The sequence below is a fragment of the Podarcis melisellensis genome, assembly GCF_964234715.1.
Source record: "Podarcis melisellensis genome assembly, chromosome: 14".
Taxonomy (NCBI): Eukaryota; Metazoa; Chordata; class Lepidosauria; order Squamata; family Lacertidae; genus Podarcis; species Podarcis melisellensis.
This window is the reverse complement of record NC_138546.1, coordinates 6605921-6633630: the sequence shown is the minus strand read 5'-3', so window position 1 is coordinate 6633630 and position 27710 is coordinate 6605921. Positions and strand designations below refer to the sequence as shown.

General features: G+C 48.4%; 1 protein-coding gene across 1 annotated transcript; it reads left to right on the top strand.

Annotated features, from left to right (window-relative positions):
* Nucleotides 1–27700, top strand: GRAP (GRB2 related adaptor protein). The gene is made up of 5 exons (XM_081889393.1): nt 1–284; nt 5783–5880; nt 9889–10011; nt 24225–24393; nt 25133–27700. The coding sequence occupies exons 1-5, from the start codon at nt 207–209 to the stop codon at nt 25316–25318; spliced, it is 654 nt and encodes a 217-aa protein (XP_081745519.1). The 5' UTR covers nt 1–206; the 3' UTR covers nt 25319–27700.
* Nucleotides 27701–27710: the final 10 nt, after the last annotated feature.

The following is a 27710-nucleotide window of genomic DNA, read 5'->3' as shown; positions in this document are numbered from 1 at the left end:
TGTTTGTGAGCTGATGAGACAGAAGAAAGCTGGACCCGCAGCTTCTCAAAATACATATATTCATATATCTGCTGCCCCCTCACCGGTTGCTGGATTAGTGAGATAGCCTTTGAGGTTTCAGCTGCAAAACGCCAACAAGGTTGAACAAGCAGGGGAGGTATATTTTTTGAGGCCCCTCAGGGCTCGGAGGAGGACCCAGAGCAAGGATGGAGGCCGTGGCCTTGTACAATTTCCAGGCTGATGAGAAGGACGAATTGCCATTTAAGAAGGGCGACACCCTGAAGGTATTGTTGCTGTACTGTGGTGGTGGTGATGATGATGATGTTCACCAAGTTTGCAATCTGGAGAGGGATCTGTGAGAGCTGGGAAGACTCGCTTCTTTGTATGTCGAAATTTAAAAATAAAAAAATAGTCCAGTAGCACCTTAGAGACCAACTAAGTTTGTCCTAGGTATATACCTAGAACAAGTGTTCTAGGTGTGCATGCACACGAAGGCTTATACCTAGAACAAACTCAGTTGGTCTCTAAGGTCCTACTGGACTATTTTTTAAAAAATAATTTTGACTGCCTCAGAACAACACGTCTACCTACCTGAATCTAGATTCTTTGTATGTGTATTGAAAATTTAGATATACCATATTTTTCCGTGTATAAGACTAGGTCCCCCCCCCTAAAAAATAATGTCAAAAATTAGGGGGCATCTTATACACGGATACATCTCCACGCCCCCCCCCATTTTCTTAAATCTGAGTCCCCAGAAATAGGGGACGTCTTATATATGGGGACATCTTATAGACGGGAAAATACGGTAATTAATGATAGCTACATTCATATAATTTTATGCTATATTATGATGATTATTACTATTATGGTTATTATTGGTGTTATTTTTTTATGTGTCCTGTCTCTCTATTCCCTCCTTCTTCTTCTTCTTCTTCTTCTTCTCCTTCTCCTTCTCCTTCTTCATTTTTCTTCTCTTTCCCTCCTTCTTTTCTTGTTTTCCTCTCCTCTCTTGTCTTTTTGGTTCTATTTGTTTTAGATACTATTTTATTCTGTTGTGAAAACTTTAATGAAAATCTTTGGACAGCCAAGTTTACCACCCGGGAAAATTATGCACTTGGAGCAAATCTACATACAGTATTGTTGTGGGGGGTTATTTTTGGTGGGGGGGGTGTCTGTCTAGATGATGCCCTGAGCCTCGTCCAATTGTTGGGATCTTGCATCCCAGTCTAAGAGAGGAGGTTGCCGTACTGGTCAGGCAAGTTTCATGGTAAGGCAATGGCTTTCGCTGGCCACTCAAGTGTCCTCATCGGCATCTCAAAAGAACGAGTTGGGTTGCAAGTCCTATATCTAAGTGCCGGTGCCCCGCCAATACGTTCAGTTGCAGTGTTAATGCTGTGATCATCTTATACTCAGGTTGTATATACAGTGGTACCTTTGTTCTTCAACATAATCTGTTCCGGGAGTCCGTTCGACTTGTTCATCCAGGGACAGGCAGACTTCAGGCTTGCAGGATCTGCTTGGGGTTTTACCAGAATCCTGAGATCCACCACTTGGAGTCAGGCACAGTTAGGTTTGATGAGGCCCTAAGCTCCTGAAGGTAATGGGGCTCTTTATGTGTCCAGCTGTCCTTTGTCAACAACAAATTGTCACTGTTTTTTTGTGTGTGTTGAATATATGCTATATGGTAATTTATTGACCTAATACAGTGGTACCTCGGGTTAAGTACTTAATTCGTTCCGGAGGTCCGTTCTTAACCTGAAACTGTTCTTAACCTGAAGCACCACTTTAGCTAATGGGGCCTCCTGCTGCCGCTGCGCCATCGGAGCACGATTTCTGTTCTCATCCTGAAGCAAAGTTCTTAACCTGAAGCACTATTTCTGGGTTAGCGGAGGCTGTAACCTGAAGCGTATGTAACCCGAGGTACCACTGTAGGTATCTAAAGCCATTTGCCCATGTTGCCATGCAACCAGTCCATGCAGAATGTAGGCACCCTATATATAGAAAGGAGCAAACCAGTGATATTTTAGGGAGCAGGCTAGCAGGCAGGGCCCATGACTTACATCATAGGAGCCTACCCAACACAAAACACAGTTGCTGCATGTTTTATTTTATTTGTTTTATATCTTATATTTTGGAAATGTACATCCAGGTGGTGTTTTTTTCCTTTAATTTTTTTGGGGGCCCCCAAGAGAGTGGGGCCCTAAGCTATAGCTTGTTTAGCTTATACATAAATCCAGCACTGGCAAAGCTAAAGGACCTGGTGTCTCTGAGCAACCGCTGAGCTGCACAGCCTGGGGTTTGCTTTAGGTGTTCAGCTGAGGTTTCACTGAACTCACCATCCTTTCACACCAACATCTATTTCTGAGTACCCAGAGGTTTCTTCGTTTTAGCAGTCTAACGAGGACAGGGCAGTGGGGCTCCATTGAACCACTGAAATTCACAGGCTTAAATGAGCCCTGCCCATTCATTTCAGTGGGCCTTCTTGGAGTAGAGCTTACCTTGACACAACTCGCAGGCTTGAACACACCAGTGCAATTTCACGGTGCTACAATTCCCAGGCTGGGTCAATTCTCAGTCCCTCTTTCCCAGGGAACACTGGGAATGGTAGCTCTGTGAAGGGAACAGGGGTCTCCTAACGTCTTTCAGCACCCTAAACAAACTATTGTTCCCAGGAAAGGCTGAGGAGAGAGAGAGAGAGAGAGAGAGAGAGAGACACTGGCCCATGCTCAAACACTGGACATAATGGCTGAGTGAGAGGATTTGAACTCAGATCTCCCTAGTCCTACTCATCTTCTTCTTTTTAAAGAGTATATTTATACCACATTCTTCCAGCCACAGGTTACGCAGAGTGGCTTACCAATCTGTCAGTTTCATTTCCTCGCACCAGGCACACATTGCTACTGGATTGCTACTGCCAGTCAGAGTTGACACTACAACCCTAGATGGACAAACAAGGCTACTAGAGATGGAGGAGAAACCTGATTCTGTTCACTTTTTAAAGTGAATTTCTTTATTTTGTACTTTCCGGGCAAAATGCAGAAATTGAAGCACAGCCATCCTTCAAAATTCACGCTTCTCCGAATTTCGCAGTACCATTCTCCAGCCAAGTCACGAGTGCAAAACTGCACATACGTTAGTGATGGTAACATACAGAAATGCATCATATTAGGGGAAATGGATGCAATACAACTGAGAAACGCAACATTTATATAGCAGGCAATTCATAAGCGGTTTAAGACAGATGGCCATGTTTTTTTTTAAATTGCCACTTCCTCTGTCTGTCAAACCCACATGCAAAAATGTGCCGGTAACTTTTTATGAGAATATTGAACACCCACACCCACAAATTACTGCAGAAATTTAAAGAAATGAATTTACAATCGGAAAAATTGAGAACCGTGGAGAACTGAAATTGATGGATTGGTTCATCGATGCTTGACACCATAGGGGCCAAATCAATGGGGCCCTGGATGCCTGAGCACCCACAAAATTCCCCATGAAGGGGATGGTCACCCACAAATTTCGGTGCATGACACCCACGGCCCCGAGCGCCCACAGTTGTGGGGCCAAGCTTGCACTCCTACCTGCTATGATGGCTAGATTCTACATCAGCCAACAGTGGCCCTTGAATGCTTAACATGAGTCAACAGTGAGATGCAGCAGCAAAAAGAGCTAATGCTATTCTAGGCTGCATCAACAGAGGTCCAGATCAAGGGAAGTCATAGTAGCACTGTATTGTGCCTTGGTAAGACCACACCTAAGGGACACGGGTGGCGCTGTGGGTTAAACCACAGAGTCTGGGACTTGCCGATCAGAAGGTCAGCGGTTCGAATCCCCGCGACGGGGTGAGCTCCCGTTGCTCAGTCCCTGCTCCTGCCAACCTAGCAGTTCAAAAACACGTCAAAGTACAAGTAGATAAATAGGTACCGCTCCAGCGGGAAGGTAAACGGCGTTTCTGTGCGCTGCTCTGATTCGCCAGAAGCGGCTTAGTCATGCTGGCCACATGACCCGGAAGCTGTACGCCAGCTCCCTCGGCCAATAAAGCAAGATGAGCGCCACAACCCCAGAGTCGTCCGCAACTGGACCTAATGGTCAGGGGTCCCTTTACCTTTAAGACCACACCTAAAATACTGTGTCCAATTCTAGATGCCACAATTTTAGAAGGATATTGACAAGCTGGAATGTGTGCAGAGGAGGGCGACCTAAGATGATCAAGGGTCTGGAAACTAAGCCTTATGATGAATGGTTGAAGGAGCTGGGTATGTTTAGCCTGGAAAAGAGGAGACAAGAGGAGATGGCCATCTTCAAATAGGGCTGTCACATGAAGGAGGGAGCAAGCTTCTTTTCTCCTACTCCGGAGCGTAGGACTCAAACCAATAGCTTCAACCTTTCCATGGAGGCCCAGGTTGCAGCCACAGCAAATCTCCACCGTATTAAGCAGTTGGTCCCTTACCTTTCTCGCCCTGATCTGGCCACTGTGATCCACGGGACGGTCACCTCCAGGCTTGAGTATTGTAACTCGCTCTACGCGGGGCTGCCCTTGAAGCTGACCCAGAAACTCCAGCGGGTGCCACAGTTTAAGAAAGATGTTGACAAGTTGGAACAGGTGCAGGGGACGGCAACCCAAATGATCAAGGGTCTGGAAACTAAGCCTGATGAGGAACGGTTGAAGGAGCTGAGTATGTTTAGCCTGGAGAAGAGGAGACAGAGAGGAGATATGAGAGCCATCTTCAAACATCTCAAGGACGATGGAGCAAGCTTATTTTCTCCCTCTCTGAAGAGTACGACTCAAATCAACGGCTTCAAGTTACAAGAGAGAAGATTCTGGTGAAACATCAGGAAGAACTTAGAGCTTTTGAGTAGCGAAACCATTTCCCTCAGGAGGTTGTGGACTCTCCTTCCTTGGAGGGGTTGTTGAGGAGCGCTTGGGTGGCCATCTATCATGGATGTTTTAGCTGAGATTCCTGGGTTGGACCAGATGACCCTCGGGTCCCTTCCAGCTCTACAGCCCAAATGTTCTCACGGCCCTGATGGCTCCTTCCTGCTTTGCATCAACTTGCCTGCAGCCCGCTCCGCTCTGCTGGTCACCCGGGGAATTCTTTCGGTGCCCAGAGAATCCCCCAGAGAAATCTCAGTTCCTGTTTTCGCAGCTGAGAGCCGCTTTTCACAATAACGTGGGGGGGGGGGGAGTGAGTGAGTGGGGGGAATCAGCCAGAAAAGCAAATGGGGCACCTGACGTTTCAAGGATGTGGGATAGTTGTATATGTACACATAAACTACTCAGGTTGTCCAGTTCTAAAGAAAGAGCCCAAATGCTGTCCTACAGAGGGGCAGTGTGGTGTAGTGGTTAGGGTGGTAGAACAGGGCTGAAATCCCCACTTGGCTAGGTTGCATGCTGGGTGACTTAGACTGTGAGGCGAGAGAGACTTTGCGCAGGCCGTCAAGGATAGCTCAGTCAGTATATATGATGCAAACTACTAATAATTATAAATAGCTTTATTAATATGAAATTAAGTGTTATAACCTGTACAATGCAATTGTAGTTAATACAATGCATTTTTTAAATATAATATCAATATCACCATAGTAGTGCACACTGTTCATTGGGGCAGAAAACCTTTGTGAGTGTAAAGGATGGTATTTCTTTCTTTCAGCATAAATTTTTTGGGGGCCCCCAAGAGAGTGGGACCCTAAGCTATAGCTTGTTCAGCTTATATGTTAATCCGGCACTGCTTTCAAGCTAACAGCTGCTCCTTGTTCTCTCTTTTGGATCCCGCAGATCCTGAACATGGAAGATGACCTGAACTGGTACAAAGCAGAACTCTTTGGCACCGAAGGATTCATCCCCAAAAACTACATCAAAATGAAACCTCACCCGTAAGCAGACCAGCTTGTTCCTTTCCTTGATTTGTTTAAAAGCCTTTATGGATCGCTTAGTCTTTTAAAAGTACGGTAACCTTGCCAGGAAAACAAACCCAGATGTCTTTCCTCCTGGGAAGCTCTGAACTCAGCCACAGCTTAACCCAGACCAACCCTGTCCCAGTGGCCCAAAGGCTGCTGCGCATTTAACAACAGCCAGACACACCAATACCATCCAACTGGTGAAGATTGAGAAGATTTTATGGTGGGGGTGGGGAAGTTATGGGCCCTCCAGACATTGCTCGACTCCCAGTTCCTATTGGCCCCATCCTGCATGGCCGATACTCAGGGATGGTGGGAGTTGTAGCCCAGCAACAAAATCTGGCGGGTCACAGGGTTTTGCCCTGAACATTGCCCCATCGCATTTGACAATTGCATTTTGCACCTGCCACAAGTGTTCTTCTTTCACGAATCCGCAATAAATCAGCACTTGGAAGGGGCGAAGAGGGCAGGGCAATGAATGAACAAGATGCAAAACACATTAGCTTGTGGGTGGACGTTGTATTTCTCTGGAACAAACAAGGAAGCAAATGCATTCACGCTGGATAAATTCTCTTTTTCCCCTCCATCCCATCCTACACTAGTTTCCAAGGACAGCTTGCTTAAAGATTGCCTAGTGTAGATACAGCCTTGGCATTGTTGTTGCTGTTGTTGTTTAGTCGTTTAGTCGTGTCCGACTCTTCGTGACCCCATGGACCAGAGCACGCCAGGCACTCCTGTCTTCCACTGTCTCCCGCAGTTTGGTCAAACTCATGCTGGTAGCTTTGAGACCATTGTCCAACCATCTCATCCTCTGTCGTCCCCTTCTCCTTGTGCCCTCCATCTTTCCCAACATCAGGGTCTTTCCCAGGGAGTCTTCTCTTCTCATGAGGTGGCCAAAGTATTGGAGCCTCAGCTTCAGGATCTGTCCTTCCAGTGAGCACTCAGGGCTGATTTCCTTCAGAATGGAGAGGTTTGATCTTCTTGCAGCCCATGGGACTCTCAAGAGTCTCCTCCAGCACCATAATTCAAAAGCATCAATTCTTCGGTGATCAGCCTTCTTTATGGTCCAGCTTTCACTTCCATACATCACTACTGGGAAAACCATAGCTTTAACTATACAGACCTTTGTCGGCAAGGTGATGTCTCTGCTTTCTAAGATGCTGTCTAGGTTTGTCATTGCTTTTCTCCCAAGAAGCAGGCGTCTTTTAATTTTGTGACTGCTGTCACCATCTGCAGTGATCATGGAGCCCAAGAAAGTAAAATCTCTCACTGCCTCCATTTCTTCCCCTTCTATTTGCCTTGGCATTTACTTTATGGTAATTGATTTTATTTTGAAACAAACAAAAAGTTGGTACATTTCACGTCTGTGCCCCGGCTCCTGGATTTGAGAAGATCAGACTCTTGGTTAAAAGCCCCAGAGCAGACCAGAACTGAGTGTGTTGCTTCGCTGCAATTATTGTGGTGGTGGTTGTTTCCCAGTCAGTTGGCAATCCTAACGGCCAGTTCAGGGACTCACAATGACAACCACCCACAGCCACAACAAGAAGGACAACCCCTAGCCATGCCCTCCTTAAGAGAGTCCAAAAATACAGGCAATTGCTTGGGTCTGTTATTGATTTTATCTTACCCCATTTCTATCCCACCCTTCCTCTCAAAGGGTGATGACTAGTCTTCTTCCCAATCTCCAGATCTAGGGTGCAACCCACAGTATGTGTTGGGTCCTCAGGGTATTGCAACAGCCCCATGGCTGTCCTGGTGGCCAGATTTTTCTATGAAGCCATGAGGTCCTGAGCCGGCCCAGACAAGGCAACATCAACATGGATTTTGAGGTCCCCAGAACTAAGTGTCCTAGGATTCCCTGACACCGCACCAGAGACCGTGTGCTGGTCCAGGGGCGAGGTCCAGGACCTGAGTTGAGGGTCGGCAGACAGTCCTCCTCGGGCGAAGCGGGGTCCACAGCGAGAAGCCGGGCAAGGACAGGAACTCTGGGGGAAACAGGACTGGATGCTGGCCAAAACAGCTCATCAACGACGTTGCTCCCGCAACCTGGGACTGGGCTGACTGGCCTTTATCTTCTCTGAGGCCAGGGGCGGCCCCGGCCCCCAGGAGACCCGCCTATCCTGGCCTTAAGGCAAGCACTCCTCCTGGGAGAAACCAGTTCCCTTCGCCTCTCTGCCCTGAGCCTCTGCAGTTCAGGAGAGGCTGAAGGGTTACTGGGCCCAGGGGGAGACTCACCTGTAGGCACTGAGTCCTCAACCCCCTCCGGAGCCAGAGTGGACTCACCTGGTGCCTGCTCCTGAGGATCCGGCACAGGTGCAGGCGCTTCAGAATCAAGGCCCTGCCCCAGTTCAGCCAGCCCTGGAGGCAGGGACTCCTGTGCAGGCTGGGATTCCTCTGGTTCAGCCTCTGAATCGGATTCCCAGGCCATCACAGACCGCTTCCACCAGCTCAGTCAGGGAGGTGGTTGGAGGGCAGGCTTGGAGGTACACCAACGCGATTGCTGTTCTGTCTCTGCCCCCCCCCCAACACCAAGGCCAAACCCTTGCGTCTCACTCCCAGGTGAACTAGCATATGATTCCCAGGTCACTGGGTAAAAACTATGCAGCCTTACTGCAATCCTAAGCATTTTACTCAGAAGCAAGTCCCACAGCACCAGCTATGGCTGTAGAGACCAATACAGGAGAGACATGTTTTGTTGCATCTGGGGCAGGTGGAAGGTGTCCGGTTGTGCTGCTGCAGATGCATCAGGGCGTTTCTTCTCTCTGCGCTCCTCCCAGCGGTCATTCCTCCTGTGGTCACTGCTCTGGGTGCACGGCCTGTCAGTCTCCAGGGATTCCCACACAGCGGGTTGATGCTGCCAACAGGGCCATCTTACCCATAGAGGCTAGTGTCGCAGGGTGCCAGGGCACCAGGTTCTGGAGGGCGCCAGGGAAGAGGTGGATGCTGGACGTGGGCACCTCCTGGCATCAACTTACCCTCACCTGCCTCTGCCATGCCATGAAGCAGTGCTGCGCCCAGAGCCTCCGTCTGCCATGCCCACCGTGGCACGGAGCAGCCAGCTGAGCCAGGAGGCACCTTGTCCAGCCTCTGCCCCTTCCCCGCCAGGGGAGCCACTTTCCAGCCACTGCCCGCCTCCTCCAGCCCTGCCGGCAGCGCTGCCCTCCCTAAAAAATCTCTGGGAAAGGGGGGCTTGCCAGAGGGAGCTTTGCACCATGGCGCCGGATATGCTTAAGACGGCCCTGGTTGCCAACCTGTCATATTTCCAGACGTCTTTGTAACGCAGAGTCTGTCTACCAGCAGGCCTGGTGCCTGAAGCCAGCGACCCATGGAGCACTTCCTTGGAGATCCCGTTCTTCACATTATTCCAAAGACAGCATGGCTTGCAATATTCCGCTCTGCCTCCTGCTTTTCCCCCAACCCTTTCTGTTCCTGGTGATTACGAATTCAAAATAGGAGAGTTTGTCTGTGGCCTTGACACTGTGGCAGGTGATGTCAGAGCTCCTGATGCAGGGGAAAATAATGGTCTCAACTCTTTGGCCCTCTAATCTATGCGGCCTAGAACCCACGTACCTATGCGACCGCCTCTCCTGGTATGCCCTGCAGAGGACCTTAACATCCACAAATGACAACATTTTGGAGGTCCCAGGTCGCAAGGTGGTTAGATTGGTCTCAACTAGGGCCAGGGCCTTTTCAGTACTGGCCCCGACTTGGTGGAACCCTCTATCACAAGAGACCACCTACTTTATCACCTACTTTTAAAATGAGGCTGCATTTTAAATTGCATTTTAACCTGTATTTTAAATCGGTTTTCTTTTTCCCCTATTTATTTATTATTATATCCCCTATTTATTGTGATTTTATTGGTGTTAGCTGCCCAGAGCCTGGCTCTGGCTGGGGATGGTGGGGTATAAAAATTTATTATTATTATTTATTACTCTTGCCTGCCTATCACCGATCACCTCTTTTCTTGGCTCTCTCTCCCAGGTGGTATTCCGGAAAGCTGTCCAGGCAAGCAGCTGAGGACGTTCTCTTGAAACGTAATTTCCAGGGAGCTTTCCTTCTCCGAGAAAGCGAGAGCAGCCCAGGGGATTTCTCCATCTCAGTGAAGTAAGTCAAATCCCGAGGTGCGGCAGATAACAGGCTTTTTGTGTGTCGTTTGGAAGCTACCTGTTTTGTTGGTCTTATCTTGTTTTCAGTAGTTATGGTGTGTGTGTGTGTGTGTGTGTGTGTGTGTGTCCGTCCCAATTGATTTAAAAGCCCATTGAATTCTTTCTATTTCAACATTTGTACCACTGCCCACCTTGAGACCCAAAAGCTGCCAGGGTAGCTTACAAAGCCACTTCCGCCCTATGGAGGAGGTGGGATTGAGGGCTTCACGGCCCCACCATGTGTGCAGGGCTGGAGCCCAGCCCCTGCGCGATTGGGGAATCCCCGGGCATGTCACCCCCTGGTCAGCCAATTGGCTGGCTGTATGGGCGTGGCCTGTCCAGGCACGGCCAGGGATCTCCCTCTTTTGCCACCTGCCAGGTGTTCCTGCTTTTCCCACCCTCCCACCCTTTAAGGTGTTCATTCCTTGTCCTTGCTATGGACCTTGGTTGGTCGCCGTCGAGGGGCCTGGTAGGAATTTTTCCACTTGGCAAATTGGCACCAGCCACTTGGTTTTCGCCTACCTCGTAGCAAATCGTCACAACTTTCAGGGTATTGGCAGTTAGGCATTGGTACTGTTCTGTAGATGGAAGAGGGGAGGAAGCGCCATCAACTGCCCCACATATTGAAGGGTAGTCCGATAAAGGATTCCGGGTGGTGTGGCGCTGTCCAAAGCCTGGAGAGGTGAGGGCCTGAGGCACGCCCCCTATCAGTGACCCCAGGGGAGTTCCTAGTTGATGTGCATTAGCAGGGCTCCCCCTACTGGTGGTTAACCCTTCCCGGACTTCAAGCGGACAGGCTGAAGTCGGATATAGTTGGTTAGGACCAATGCCTAAGCCAATACCGATCATCACCTGTAACCAATAAAGTTGTGGCCTTTTTTAGCCCATTAACCTTAATAATTGTGTCATGTGTCTTTATTTCCACTGGACAGGAACTCGTCACTCAAAAATCAGTACTAATACGGCTCACAATCTGAAACAGACACGGCACACAAGGAAAAATGTGTGGGTGGGAGGAGGGGAAAGCAAGCTCAAACTCAGGCTACGGTTCAGCTGATGTCAGGAGTGGTTCTGGTTGTCTTAAAGAGCAATCCCTTCTCCATAGCATTTCATCCCTCCCTTCCACCACCCCAGATCAGATCCAGGACATTATCCACCTCAGGGGGGCAAGAGAAGTCCTGCCGCACACTGGCTCCCTCAAACAGATGACTTGCTGACCATATGCTGCCTTGGGAGAGCTTTCTCCGAAAAAGAACTCATGCATCATCCAAATAAATAAATGCAAATATGCAAAAACGGCACCAATATAGAAAATGTGCATTGGCTGTTGCAGATGAGGGTCCTGAGCATGCAGAACCAGAGTCCATCAAGGGCAGAAATGCCTGTGGTCAGGGATGATGGGAGTTGTAGTCCCAAAACAGCTGGAGGGCCGAGTTTGCCTATACCTGCCTTAAGGCTTGGCTTCCAGACCCTTGCTGTGTACACTGAGAGTTGTCCGTATCTGAGAGCACCAGAGGGCGCTCTCAATGCACCACAAATAATCCAAGTGGCTTTTTCAAATGATAAGCTGTATCTCTTGGCTGCCTTAAGGTTCATGCAAATCATCTGGACAGCCAAACTGTTCCCAAACACCTGCTGATCTTTTCTAGAGCTAAATTTAGTTGCCTCCTTTCTGCCATACTGGGTGGTCCTTTGTGGGGGGTGGAGGGCGTTTCGCATAATGATGGACTATGTCCCTGCAGGGATGGAGGCACGGGATCACCAAGGGCTCAACCAGGCTTAATTATTCTAGGCACAGATCCACACTTTCCTGGTCCATGTCTGAGTGCTTTCATTTTCCCTCTGCTACTTTCCCCGGGAAAATCCACGCTTCAATGGCAGTTTGGGTTTTCTACGGAATTGTTTTCAGCAGCAGAGGGTGGGTTTTCATGGGGAAAGTGCCAGGGAGGGGCACTTGGGCACAGACCTAGAAAACCAAGAGCAAAGGTAAGCCTGGACTCTTTTTGCAGTTCAGTAAGTTCAGTAAGGAACGCAGGTGGCGCTGTGGGTTAAACCACAGAGCCTAGGACTTGCCGATCAGAAGGTTGGCGGTTCGAATCCCTGCGAAGGGGTGAGCTCCCGTTGCTGGGTCCCTGCTCCTGCCAACCTAGCAGTTCGAAAGCACATCAAAGTGCAAGTAGGTAAATAGGTACCACTCTGGTGGGAAGGTAAATGGCGTTTCCATGCACTGCTCTGGTTTGCAAGAAGCGGCTTAGTCATGCTGGCCACATGACCCGGAAGTTGTCTGTGGACAAACGCCAGCTCCCTCGGCCAGTAAAGCAAGATGAGCACCACAACCTCAGAGTCGCTTCAGGTTACAGATGCTTCAGGTTACAGACTCTGCTAACCCAGAAATAGTACCTCGGGTTAAGAACCTTGCTTCAGGATGAGAACAGAAATCGCACAGCAGCAGTGGGAGGCCCCATTAGTTAAAGTGGTATTTCAGGTTAAGAACAGTTTCAGGTTAAGAATGGACCTCTGGAACGAATTAAGTACTTAACCCGAGGTACCACTGTAGTTGCTTTGGAAGACGATAATCAGGCATCTGTAAAGCTTTGTCATTTGGCATCCAGGGCGTTGGCAATGAGGAACACAGGAAGAATATTTTAGATATCCTGTATGCAGTGCTTTTGTTCCTGGGTGTACTCAAGGATACACAGAACCAGCGCCTTTTCTTTCCAAATGTTAAAAGCGTGGCATCTTTCTGTAACAACTTCATAGGGAGTAACGGCAACTTTTCCTTTTCCTTTTAAAAGCACTGGATATATGTATGGTGTTATGGATTTAAAGGGGGGAGGGAATCACCCTGAACCCTAGAAATTAACAAATGCCAGGGTTTTGATCAATTGGGATATGGATTAAAGAGCAGAACTGTGCCAAACGGGGAATTCCTGGGCTGGCTAATGCAAACCAGCCTGGCTGGCTGAAGAGCAAACCTGTTAGCAAGACAAAAGGTGTTGACGGGCCATTGGGGAGTGTGATGTTCCCAGGGTGATGTGGCTGTATGTTTGAGGGGAGAGGGAAAGGGTTTCTGGGAAGAAGAAGCAGGAAGAAGGGGCAGAGATCCATCTTGGGAGGAGGCTAGCTGCAGGCTGCTCCCTCCATGCAGGTGTAAATAGGTCTCCTGCTAAATGCAAGGCGGTTCTTTTAAAATGAGATTCGGAAGTAATACAAAACACAAGTGAGCGAGAAGGTTAAAGGTTTTATTCTAAACAGCAATAACAACAACAACAACAACGATGATGATGATGATGATGTATTATTTATACCCTGCCCATCTGGCTGGGTTTCCCCAGCCACTCTGGGCAGCTTCCAACAGAATATTAAAATACAATAACCTATTAAACATTAAAAGCTTCCCTAAACAGGGCTGCCTTCAGATGTCTTCTAAAAGTTTGGTAGTTGTTTTTCTCTTTGACATCTGATGGGAGGGAATTCCACAGGACGGGCGCCACCACCGAGAAGGCCCTTTGCCTGGTTCCCTGCAACTTGGCTTCTCGCAGCGAGGGAACCGCCAGAAGGCCCTCGGCACTGGACCTCATACTAAGCAAGCACTTCAATCTGCCCTTCTGAAGCCCTCAAGAAGCGGAGAAGTGATTCCCCCAGGTGGCCTCAGTTTGCACGGCCCCATGGCCGATCAGTCCATGCAGGAACTTCTCAGAAATTCTGCCCACAACCATCCGATTTATAGCTAGCTAGCCTGTGCGGCTTGCCTGACTGGCTACATGCAGATCATTCATTGGCCACCCCCTTCCAATGCCTCACTTTCTCAAACATCAAAGAAGGTACTCGGAGAAGGTACGCATTACTATCACTTCCTCCCAAATGACTAGGACAGGCATCCCCAAACTCTGCCCTCCAGATGTTTGGGGACTACAACTCCCATCATCCCTAGCTGACAGGACCAGTGGTCAGGAAAGTGAGGCATTGGCTGTTCCTGCAAGCCAATCAGGTCGCTGATTTACTTCAACCTGGAGCTGAATTGGGTGGCTCCTGCGGACCAATCAGACTACTGCATTCTGGATCCTATTGTTCTAGGATTCAGCTCAGTACATAACAGCATATATTATGGCTTCAATACCAAGCCAGCTCCCCCTCTCCACTTTGCTTAGCACGCAACCTGATGGAAACCTCTTCTGGACACAAAATTATAGTGGCGCTTGGCTCTTGTATTTCCACATGTGAGGAGCCACCATTGAAAAGGCCCTTTGCGGGGGGAGCCTAGTCTGAAAATTTGCTGAGAATCGTAGAGTTGGAAGGGACCCCTTCCTGGCCGTCTCTGCTCCACCTCTGGAGAAAGGTCAGTTGGAGGGCAGGACCTGTTACTTGACTTCCCAAGCCTATGCCCGGCTAATCTGGGGCTGCTCAGCGATCCTGCCTGGACAGCTTTGGCGCCACCACACGCAGCAGTTCAGCACTCCCAACATGATGTTCCTTTGCTGAAGAACATGCCCGGGAGGGAGGGCATGGCTGGGCAAAGACTAGTCCGCGTTCAAGTTCAAACTGATATTCCAGCAGGCACGGAGGGCAAGAGGGAGGCAACAACCTGGGCATGCCAACCTCTCAGCCAGCTTTCCATGCCAAGGGCAACGCACAGTGCAGAGCGGGCCCAAGGAGCCAACAGCCAAGGGAGGCGAGGAGGGAATGAAGTCATCGTTCTCTCTGCCAATCCCTCCTCCTTCATCTCCTCCTCCTCTTCCTCCTCTCCTCCTTCTCTGAGGATGGGCTGTAGCTCAAGGGCATAGCATCTGCCTAGCATGCCGAAGTTCTCAGGTTCAATTTCCAGTGGTTTCTCCAAGTTGGACTGGGAGAGACTGGAAAGCCACTGCCAGTAAGTGTAGACCATACTGAGATAGACCAATGGTCTGGCTTGAGATAAGGCAGGTTTCTATGTTCCTGCGTCTTAAGGAACCATGGTAGAGTGTCTGTCTGCTTAAAACCTCTGCTTAAAAATCCCCGAGGGAGACCGTTACTGCCAAATAGCTCCTCCTGTCAGAAAGTTCTTCCTGATGTTGAGTTAGAATCTCCTTTCTTGGAACTTGAAGCTGTTGGTTCGAGTCCTACCCTCCGGAGCAGGAGAAAACAAGCTTGCTCCATCTTGATGGAGATATTGAGATATTGGACGTTTGAAACCCTGGAGAGCCTCTGCCAGTCAGTGTAGACAATACGATACAATACGATACAATAATCTTTATTGTCATTGTCCCATACAGAACAACAAAATTGAAAAAATCTACATAAGACATTGCAAAACCAACAAGCCTGCTATCCCAGCTATCCCAACCTGGTTAGCCCTCTATAAACTCTGATACCCCATAATGTAAATACAATATACTCCCACATAGACTACCTTACACTGCGTTTAAAACCAAAATCGCATTTGGATAGAAACTGTTTCTCAGGCGGCTAGTCCTAGTCTTTATAACCCTGTACCTTCTTCCAGAAGGCAGAAGCTGAAAGAGATCATTTCCGGGGTGTGCACTATCCTGCGCTATCTCTGCAGCTTTCTTATGGCACCTGGAAGCATAGATTTGATCCAAGGTGGGAAGAGCGCACCCAATTATTCTCTCTGCAGTCTTTACAACCCTGGACAGCATTGTTTTTCCCCTGGCCGTGCAGCTCCCAAACCACACACACAGACCATCAGTTAATACACTCTCAACAGTACAATGGTAAAATGCCATCAACACGTCCTTTGAGAGATTATTTTTCCAGAGGATTCTCAGAAAACATAACCTCTGCTGTGCTCTCTTCATCAGGAGCTAGATGGCTCAGTCCAACACAGGCAGCTTCCTATGTCCCTATATTTTGCCGCAGCAGCTGTTATATCTGCAAAATATTGGGAGAGCGGGGTATGCAAAGCCTCTGGCCTTTGGTTGAAACAGTTCAATTCCTAGAGGGATCAAATTTCCAGCAAACAACAAATGCAATCCAATAGAAGACAATCCCAACTTTGGCTGGCTCTACACTATGGTTGCCAGACGTCCATGGTTCCCAGGGACAGTCCCCGGATTTGCAAATCTGTCCCTGGGAAACGTGGCAGCGGCAGCCTCAGCAGCCCAGAGGCAGCCTGGTAGTGCAGTTGGCTCTGGCTGGCTTCAGGAGCTGCTCGCTGCTGTGGCGCCCACCATTTTGACTCGCTGGAAGTTCCCATATGAAGTATCTTGTGTGCAACACATCATATGGGGACTTCCGGTGTTGAAAAATGGCGGGCAACACAGCAGCAAGCAGCTCCTGAAGCCAGCCAGAGCCAACTGTGTTACCAGGCTGGCTCCGGGCTGCTAACTGGCACTCCCGCCACAACTGCCAAAGGGGAACTGGGGACATTCAGTGGTACAGATCTCCTGCCCCCTTTGTTCCCTCTTTGTTTTGACCAATCGGGGGAGGCTTGGGAGTTGCGGCCGGCTGGCCATTGCCCAGTTTTTTAAAAACTGCACATTTATGTTTCACAGGGTGCAAAAAAGGGCTTTGCACCTTTCTACAATAAGCATGTCTGCTTGGGCCCAGGGTCTTTTGCCTCACCGTCCCCACTGCTGACTCCCTGTTGCTACTCAGCTTCAAAAAAAAAAAAAAAGTGTCCCCAGATTCATTGAAAAAAATCTGATAACCATACTCTACACACGAAGCAGAATGAGGCGGAGGGATAGAATGGGCCACGTCGGAAAACAGCTGCCGAATCATGTCTAATAATTCCTACAAGAAAAATGCTAGTAGAAGAAGAGTTTGAAGAGTTTGAATTTGATATCCCACTTTATCACTACCCGAAAGAGTCTCAAAGCGGCTAACATTCTCCTTTCCCTTCCTCCCCCACAACAAACACTCTGTGAGGTGAGTGGGGCTGAGAGACTTCAGAGAAGTGTGACTAGCCCAAGGTCACCCAGCAGCTGCATGTGGAGGAGCGGAGATGCGAACCCGGTTCACCAGATTATGAGTCTGCCGCTCTTAACCACTACACCAAACTGGCTCCCTTCAAGGAGGAACGTTCTATCCACACCTCTCCCTATGGTGCTAGCTTTTCATGTACGAATCCCTGCAAGAAGAAAGGTAGTACATCATGGAGGAACGTTCTCGTCACACCTCTTCTTGTGGTGCTAGCTTTTCGCTTGCAAGGGAGAGGTGCTGTGGTTGATCCCCCGTCTGTGGACTGAAGGGACAGCCATTCGTGCTGTGGCCTCGGGACAAGCAAAGGCAACAACCACATTTTAAGCAGTACGTCCCACTGATGACAAAAGGAGAGGGGGTGCAGAATCCACCTCACCGGCAAAATATTTAGCGGGTCGAGGCGTTCCAGAAGGAGAGGCCTCTGCCTGCCCTCTAGCTGTTCCCACACTAGATTCAGTTTGTCTGATGACACCTGTGTATTTACCTTGGCAGAAGCCGCAGGGCAACCCAAGTTGGTTCAGAAAGTAAAAGCTGCTTCTTAAAGAAAAAGGGACCCAAAAATGCACAGCAGAAAAAACGAAGGAATCTCCAGCTTCAGTTTCTGATTAGGTCTAGCTTGGTGAGGCAACAGGGGAAAGGGGCCTCGGATTTTAGGAGGGGGAAAGACGAGTGGGAAGACGAGTTTAGGGTTTCGCTAGGGTCTTGAAAATAACTCAAGAGGCACAACACAACTTAGGGATGGGCAAATTTGTCCAATTCCATTTCTCTCATATTTGCTATCGAAAATTCTCTTCTCCACATTTCCATTTATTTTTAAAAAGTGCTCGTGGACTCAGTCAGCTTTTAGTGTGAATTTCTCCTGACAGTTTCACTTAATATTAACACTTTTGCAGAGCAATTTTCCTCTGCTGTTGTTGTTTAGTCGTTTAGTCGTGTCTGACTCTTCGTGACCCCATGGACCAGAGCACGCCAGGCACTCCTGTCTTCCACTGCCTCCCGCAGTTTGGTCAAACTCATGTTAGTAGTTTCGAGAAAACTGTCCAGCCATCTCGTCCTCTGTCGTCCCCTTCTCTTTGTGCCCTCCATCTTTCCCAGCATCAGAGTCTTTTCCAGGGAGTCTTCTCTTCTCATGAGGCCAAAGTATTGGAGCCTCAGCTTCAGGATCTGTCCTTCTAATTTAACACATATTTGTATGCTAATTTCACTATAACATGCCTTTTGCACACACACTTTACTTGAATACAGTACATGCATTTTTGTGTGCTGCATTGCAAAATCAGAAGACAATTTTTTTAGGAAGTATGTGCTTGGGTCCAAACGTCATTTTGCAGAGGGCTAAATAATCCAGTTCACCTTCAAATGCAAACTGAATCTGATCTCTCCCTCACCCTGAACACTGCTGGGTGTTCCAAGGCCGGTCCTACCATTAGGCGGATTATAGCAAGTTCACATTTGGCCATACCATCCAAGGGTGGCACACTGAAAATCAGCTCATTCATTTTCTTACTTCAGGTACCAAAATGTCCTTCACTATGTCTGTGAGCTCTGATTATTTTTAGATGGTTATCATTACAGAAGACGCCGAAAATATGCAGGCAGGTTAGTGAGTGCCAATTTAACCTTTCTTCAGCTTACATAGCCTGCTGGCTGCAGGGATAACCAGAAGTTGTCAGACTCCAACTTCTGTCAGGTGTAGCCAGCAAGGCCAGAGATTATTGGGAGCTGGAATCCAACAACATACTGAGGGCGCCACTTTTCTTGCCAAGCAGAAAGGGCGCCCAGTAAGCACTAGCCTGGCTACGGGACGGAGGTGTGAGGGCCCTGACAGAATCCTAGGACTCGGCTATAGAGTTGCAAATAAAACGTTTTAAGTTTGTTGCAATGTGCATTATACAAATGTGACATTAGAGGGCGACAGTGAGCTATGGCGAATTCAATGTATTTTTCAAAACTTTTTTTAAAAAAAGCATTTTCACAGCATTTTTTCTGTGAATGTAGATTCCACTCTAGAGCTCTCCTCCCTCTTCCCCAGAGCCCAGTTAGTGATTGCTCAACTTTGGAAAGGAGGTGGGGAGGGCTCTAGGACGTAGCTGTCAACTTTTCCCTTTTCTTGTGAGGAATCCTATTCGGAATAAGGGAATTTCCCTTTTAAAAAGGGAAAAGTTGACAGCTATTCTCTAGGATCCTGCTGCACCCCTCATGCTGCCTTTCCAAAGCCTGCCACGGCGCAGGAGCCAAACTTTGGCTTAGCTCAGGGCACCAACATCCCACCCCTACATCGCTGCCTCCAATTGTGGAGGCAGAGCATGACCATCATGGCTGTTAGCCATCGATAGCCCTCTTGGAATCCATGGCCAACCTAGGCCCATCAATTTAAATGGGTCTACTCTGAGTAAAGATTCATCAAAGGCAACCGATGGCCTTTTTGTGTCCCTATTTCCAAAGGAGCAACATTTCCCAAACCTGAGCCGAGAGGACTATCCCAGGCTTGTTTGGAGCCAGCTGGTGATGTGAAGTTAGCCCTTGTCCCAACACAACACACTCATGACATCAGCCGACCTTCCCACCCAGCTGCCTGCACTTAAACAGGACTATTAAAAGCTTGATGTCATTCTAAGGAAGAGTAGCCAACAACATAAATCTGCAGCAGGAGCCAGGTGCATTTCTGCTTTGCTTCATTTTACAAGCTTCATTTCATTAAATAGGGTGTAGTTCTTGTTCGCAGGGTATATGCCACAAAGGTAATGTGGAGCGGCAGCTCTTTGGGCTATTGGCGTAGATCAGCAGTCCCACACACCTTTGTTCTCTTTGAGTGCCCTGGTGACATCTAAAAACCTATGAAACACTGATTATTCTGGGCAGGGGCATAGCTGGCTGCTTCAGCTCCCGGACCAGCGGGGACAGGGCGAGCTGCCCCCAGGGTGCTGCAGCGATCCGCGCACGGGGTGCCGCACTGGGGCGCCGTGGAGATACAGCAAGGGGGTGGCGCAGCGAGCCACCCGCGAAGTCTGCCTGGCGGGCACAAGTCCCACACTGCCATTTTGGGTAGCGCAGGGCCCTGAGCATAGCTGTCAACTTTCAGATTTGAAAATAAGGGATCAGCAGCCTCACCTGTTCCGTGGACAGTCTACGGGATATCTAACAATCCGGGATAGCAGCAGGAAGCAGCGGGAAATGGCGCTGGAATAAGGGAATTTCCCACAAAAAAGGGAAGGTTGGCAGCTATGACTCCCAGGAGAGACGTGTGGCTCGGACGCACTGCAGGCCAGGCCTCGCAGTAAGTGCCGACCCCCACGGTGTGCCATTTTGTCACACACACCCCTGATTCTGGGGCCTTTTCTATGGCAATCTGTGTGTGCGGCACTATTTCTAAATGGCTTTACGTCCAAAAAAGGGCTCCTTCTTCATGAAATCTCCTGGGTTCAGCCAAAAGCTGTCTATCAGGTATGGAGAATTTGTAGGTCTCCCCAGTGTCCAATTGTGAGCCCATTTTGGAAGCTTTAGTACGGGGTCAAGTCACACATGCGTATCATATTTGAGCAGATGGAGTCGTTTCCAGCCAGAGCTGTTTATGGCATGTCCATCCTCCTTTGTTTGCACAAAGCTTTTGGGGAGCTGAGACAATGTCTGCTACTCACTGAGCATTCTTTCTGATTTGTTTGCATGGAGGTAATAATAACAATAAAAAAATTATTACTTGTGCCCTGCCCATCACACTTTGTTGCCCCAGCCACTCTGGGCAGCTTCCAACAAAATACAGTGGCTCCTCGGGTTAAGAACTTAATTCGTTCCGGAGGTCTGTTCTTAACCTGAAACTGTTTTTAACCTGAAGCACCACTTTAGCTAATGGGGCCTCTCGCTGCTGCCGCGCAATTTCTGTTCTCATCCTGAAGCAAAGTTCTTAACCCAAGGTACTATTTCTGGGTTAGCGGAGTCTGTAACCTGAAGCGTCTGTAACCTGAGGTACTGTATAACAGAGCACAGCAAAACATTGGACATTGAAAACATCCTGATACAGAGCTGCCTTCAGATGTCTGCGGAAAGTCATATCTGATGGGAGGATGTTCCACAGAGTGGGTGCCACTACCAAGAAGGCCCTCTGCCTGGTTCCCTGTAATTTCACTTCTCTCAAGAAGGCCCTCAGAACTGGACCTCAGTGTCTGGGCTGAATGATGTTGCCTCAAACATTGCCTTTTGCTCTTAAAAGAGCAGGTGGAGAGCACTGAGTTCAGGACCAATATATCTGCTCTTTTGAGATCTGGAAGAGCACTTCCACAGGGTAACAGCACAAGTGTGGGCCTTTTTAGTGGTGGCCCCCTGCTTGTGCAATGCTCTCTCCAGGGAGGCTTACCTGGCACCATCATTATATATCTTTAGGCGCCAGGCAAAAGTTCTCCTCCATAACCAGCCTTTAACTACCTGTGGTCTTTCAGAAGTGGATGAGAATGTTTTTAATGAATGTGAGTGGCAAGGTTGCTTTGGGGTGGTTTCTTGGTTGGTTGTTAAGTCTTGGACAAGATAAAGCGAGCAACAAATTTACTAAGAAATAATAAGTATTATCTCCATGAGCCCCATAGGCCACCAAATTAAGGCCTACAAAATGGCACTGGCGTTCAACAGAGAGGCTCAAATAGCTAAATTATGCATGTTCTCCTTTCCGTTTTTCCCCCCTTGTGCCCTGAAACTAAAGTCCTCGCAAAAACAACAGCCACCCAAAGCCCCAACAATTATTTCTGCTTTTTTCCATTTCTGGAATGGGCAGCCTAAGTTTCTTGTCCTTGCACATGGGAAAATAAGACGACGGTTGGCACTCCGGTGTACGCCCATGGGCAGGACATTTTTAATCCCCTTTGATGGATCGGGCCGCAGGAGGTGAGCCTTTGCTGTCAAGAAGCAGTCACTCCCAGAACCTGTATGTGGCAGGGCCATTACTCTGCCTGAATTAAAACTTTAGCAACAATGACCAACTAGCTGTCAGAGATAGCAATCGCAATGAAGGTGCCTCTCAGCACTGGGGTTGTCAGAACCTCCAGGTCTGACCTGGTGTCTCCATGTTTGTCTGGTCCTCTCCAGGTAGTCTGGGAGGGCCTGAATTTCCAACTTAGCAGAAACTGGCTGCAAATTATTGTCCAGACTCTGGGTGGATCTGTACCCTCTCCTCTCCCCATTAACCTCCATCTCCAGGTCTCAGTGCTGTGAGGGAGCACAGAGGGGGAATCCAAATGTCTACCCTATGTCATCACCAGGGCCTGTTCCCCAGGACCCTCCCCCAAGTCTCACATTTGTACCCTGAAATCTCAAGGTCTGGGGTGCTCCTGGTTTGGCAACTCCATTTAGCATAAGGTTACCAGATTTTTTCCAATGAATCCAGGAACATTTTTCAACTTCAATGGATTTTGTATGGGGACTGATTTGTAAATCTAGGGACTGTCCCCAGAAAACAGGGACGTCTGGTAACCTTAACTTTAGCACTCTTTGCAAGCATCGCTGGTGCCATTTTGATTTCTCCTGCTCTGGTGTCCTGGGGCACAGTTTGTGCTAACGGAATAGGGGCAGGGCCATAGACGTTGTTGTTGTTTAGTTGTTTAGTCGTGCCCGACTCTTCGTGACCCCATGGACCAGAGCACGCCAGGCCCTCCTGTCTTCCACTGCCTCCCACAGTTTGGTCAAACTCATGCTGGTAGCTTCGAGAACACTGTCCAACCATCTCGTCCTCTGTCGTCCCCTTCTCCCTGTGCCCTCCATCTTTCCCAACATCAGGGTCTTTTCCAGGGAGTCTTCTCTTCTCATGAGGTGGCCAAAGTCTTGGAGCCTCAGCTTCACGATCTGTCCTTCCAGTGAGCACTCAGGGCTGATTTCCTTAAGAACGGATAGGTTTGATCTTCTTGCAGTCCATGGGACTCTCAAGAGTCTCCTCCAGCACCAGAATTCAAAAGCATCAATTCTCCGGCGATCAGCCTTCTTTATGGTCCAGCTCTCACTTCCATACATCACTACTGGGAAAACCATAGCTTTCACTATACGGACCTTTGTCGGCAAAGGACCATAGCTAGGGGGTGGCAAGGTGGGGCCCCTGCCGGGGTGCAGGAGGGGGAGGAGGTGCAAAATCAGCTTTAAAATATGTCCATAAATATATCTATAAATCAAAATATTGATTATTGCTGAGGACCATCCAATGGTGCTGGGGTGATCCTGCCCTGCGCACATGGGGAGAGCTTGCTCCCAGCCCACAACATCATCTCCCCGGGAAATGGCTTTATTTAAATATTTGTCTTCACTGGCATTGCAAGGAGTTTGAGGGTCCAGAGCTTGGTTGCAGTAGGGCTTATTTGTACTTGTGTCACCAACAGCAAAGCTCGTCACCTACCCTGTGGACCAAAAGTAGTTCTGCACTCAAATGCTGTGGAGTAAACAGGAAGCACGACTGGCTGACGGCTCCTGTTCCTCTGTCACACTGTGTAATTAGACAAGTGTTTTTTTCGTTTTCCCTGTCAAGTAGAGCAAACATTCAGCTTCCTGGGCATATTATACAAATAGACCTTCTTTGCATTGTTGATGTTGAACTTGTGACTCGCAGGAGGGACAAAGCAGAACATTAAAGGACCACCCGATATTTGAGCAAGCATCTTATTCAACTCCCCTCTCTGGCACCAGCAGTTTTTGAAGTCTCTCTTGAGGGTTAGAAACTTGAGGTGCTTCCAGACCATTACTGCTTTGTGGGAGGGATTCAAGTGCATACTGGAAGTTTAGATTTGTGCCATTAAAGTGAATTAAAGCATTCTGTTGCCCTGGCACTGTAAAAAAACTGGACTTTTTTGGGGGGGGATGATGAGGAAATGCACTGAAAAGTGTGTTGGGGCGGGATCATTAATGGAAGGTATATAACTGCCACATATGCAAGGTATGAATTGTTATGTACTGAAGTTCTCACCCTGGGCCAGCAGGGGGGATACTGTAGATAGTTTTCACTCAGGTCCACATATGCAAATAAGGAATTGAAAGTGACGTTCAGTGATTGGATAGTTACAGAAAGTTGTTACTGTTGTGTTGTAGTGGAGCTCTATATAAGCAGGCTGGCTGAACCCTTCAGTTCAGTTCTGTTCTGGCCTGTGAATAAACAAGAGCTGTTGGAAGAATCGCTGTGTCGTCTGATATGTTCACCCACAACTTAACACAAATGAACTGTCCTCCACTGCCTTTGCCTGCCTGCTCACCTTTTGCTAACTTTTGTTTTCTGCACCCTGGGCACAGCTATGGAGATCAAGTGCTGCACTTCAAGGTACTGAGAGAAAAGAAAGGGAAGTACCATCTCTGGGACGAGAAGTTCGACTCCATCAATCAACTGGTGGATTTCTACAGAACGACCACCATCGCCAAGAAAGCGGAGGTCTTCCTCAGGGATTATGCGGAAATGCAGGAGGTATGGGGCAGCGGAAACTCTCCAAATTGGGGGAGCGGGCATAAAAATGGCAAGGGCATTTCAATGGAAGCGAGTATAAAATAATATGCACTTTGGAGCAAAACCTCCCTTTCTTCACATATGCATGAGCAGGGCCTGAACTGGTGGTGGCTCTCCAGGAAAGAGATATTGACCTGGTGAGCATGTCAACTCGTAGAAAGGCAAGTGACGCGATAGGGGTCATTAGAAAAGGGATTGATAATGAAACTGCCAATATCGTAATGCCGTTGTACAAATTTATGGCATAACCACACTTGGAATACGGTGTACTGTTCACTGAGTCGTAGAGTTGCAAAGGAACCAAGGATCATCTAGTCCAACCCCCTGCAATGCAGGAATCTTTGTAAAGACCGCGGAGAGAATAATTGGGTGCACTCTTCCCACCTTGGATCAAATCTATGCTTCCAGGTGCCATAATAAAGCTGCAGAGATAGCGCAGGATAGTGCGCACCCTGGAAATGATCTCTTTCAGCTTCTGCCTTCTGGAAGAAGGTACAGGGTTACAAAGACTAGGACTAGCCGCCTGAGAAACAGTTTTTATCCAAATGCGGTTTTGGTTTTAAACGCAGGGAGGAAAATCTTCTCCATCTCACCACATCATGTAAACAACACAACTGGCTTGACAGGTGGGCAAGACTAGCTTGTTTGTATCAGCCAGGCATTTCTTCTCAGCTATCCTCTCCTTCTCTTTTTCATGCAGCCCAAAAAGCCAAAATTCGTCCAGGCTCAGTTCAACTTCACAGCCAAAAGCCCATCCCAGCTGAGCTTCTGTCGAGGGGACGTTCTTGAGATCCTGGACTGCTCTGATCCCAACTGGTGGAAAGGGAGGATTGGCGTGAAGACGGGCCTATTCCCCAGGAACTATGTCTTCCCACTGCGCATGTGACTCGCTTCGCCTGCGTTCTCATTGGACGCTTCTTCTGAAGCAGCCAATCCAAATCTCTCTGAATGGAAATCCTGTGGAACATCTATGGAATGACCGCCCCACTTGGAACCTTTTTCAGAAGAGGACCAAAAAGTGGACCTCCCATGTCACAAGTGGTGGTCTAAGGGAGTGGCCTTCAACATTTCCTCGCCCACAACCAGGGATGTGGGAGAAACTTGATTTTGTTTGCATTCAAATGAGAAACCATCTGATTTGCGCCTCTCGAACCAATCTGCAAACCGAAACACAGCTATCCTTGGAACTTCATGCTTCTTCCCATTTTGTGACTCAGTTGTTCAACCAACATATATAAAAGTGGGAAATGTGCTCTTCTTTGGTTTTTCTAAGATAAAGAGACAGAAGAACCACAGGGAAAATGCAGAATGACAATGCCATGTGGATGCCCCATAATAAGTGAGTGAATGAAGGGTGGCAATCCCACACTAAACAGTGCACTCTTCCCATCAGTCTGGTGCCAGTTGAATCATCACAGTTTCTCCTCAAGAATCCTGGGAATTGTAGTTTTACTGACATCTGTTCTATAGCCTCGCCCTTAAACAGAACTAGAGTTCCCAACATTCCCTGGGAATGAAGAAATGACTGTGAAACCAATATCAAGTTCCATTATTGTATGGGAGCATCCATGGCAATTCCCTCTCATTTCTTTTGCATTATATTTCTTCTTCGTCTGTCCCAGGTTGTTGGATGATTCAAACAAGTTGGGTTTGTGTTAGCAAAACCCACTGGGGACGTTGGTAGGCCGGGAATAATGAACCCCTGAATCTAATCCAATGGACTGACCCAGAATTTGGGGACCCTGTTTCTGTCTGAGGATGGTGTTCCCTTGTGTGGGATCTTCCAGGGACCATACTTCAGTCCTGGATAGATTCAGAAGCAAAAATGGAGAAATCAATGGATGCAAAATATACCTTTGTTCAGTCGGGTTCATTCCAGCCATGCAAAACCCAGAGGTTTTCCACGCTCTCCTCTCCATCCTGGGTAGCAAAAGGCATTATCACAGTTCAAGAATGCATGCAAACCAGTCAAAAATCACTCAAGAACATGCCCTGGGAGGGGGAACAGCGTAGGGAGGGTCTCAAAAGGCAGGCAGAGGGGCCAAAGGGTCACATTTACCACCTCCAAGCCTGAGCTTCCTCACCTCTGGCTTAGCTGGTCAAAGAGTTGACCTTTCACACACGGGCGGTTTCCAATGTGGGAACAGACGACTGGGTGGGGAATCCCCTTGAGCAAATCTCAGTTCCCTCTTTTCATTTGTTTGAAAACACGTTTTTCCCCCCAGAGCTTGTTTCATAAGCATCTTGTGACTTAGGCATGACTTATCTCAGAATGGTGTTCCCCCCCTCCCCATCCTGCTCTCTTGGGTCACCAACAGCCAAGGGCAATAGGAAGGAGGAATCTGATACACTTTGCAGCCAGGCAAACATTCTCCCACCTGCCTCATTGACCCTCCCTCTATTTATAGACTCTTCACAAAGCCGGGTGTTTGCAAAGAACTCACTGAGCTTTCTGCAAGGCACTGCCTCTCAGCTTCTAGGGAGCATACGAGTGCATAGGTCCAGCTTTCTCGGTGTAGTCCACTCTGGCAGAAACCTCGCAGGGAAGTAATTCAGCCCAAGGGCCACATTCCCTTCTGGACAACCTTCCAGGGGCCACATGTGGGTGGGGCCAGAGGCAAAAGTGGGCGGAGCAAGGAATGTGCACCTTCCAACTTTTTCCAATGCAAAACCGGGATGCACTCTCAGGTGACGTGACCTGTGCCTTGCTCTCACCCCCCCCAAAAAAAGCAATTTTGGGGGGAGGGAGGAGAGCACAGTGCACGAGTGAGTGGGATCATGATATCCAAAATGGCCACTGAGATCTTGCAAGAAAAAAATGGGATGTCTTCTTTTGTCCAGGACACTTGGAAGGAGGTGTAGCTGAGGTAGGGGAATATTACCTACAGTGGCCTGGGGTACTATATTTGGGCCCAGGTTCAGCTCAGGTTTGGGCAATTGCATCGGCAGAGACTGCCTAGTCAAATCGGGACAGCTAGAGAAAAAGCAGAGACCAGCTCCTTTTGTGGTGATTGGCATGTGCCCACATTGTATACATCAGAAGGGGAACACTAGGTGAGAGGACCGCCAGCGACTCAAGAGTGTGATGCAGAGAGATTTATTGAACCGACGGCCACCCACAACCTCATTATACAAACTGGCTTTCGCTAGGCAATGATTTTGTGCGTGTGAGCGTACGACCTCGAGTTGGGTTTCGCATGTTAGCTACGGTTATGCTAATCATTTTGTATTCCTTTATGTGGTTTAATAAAGTAATTCAGGCCGTCAAGCAGGTGTTT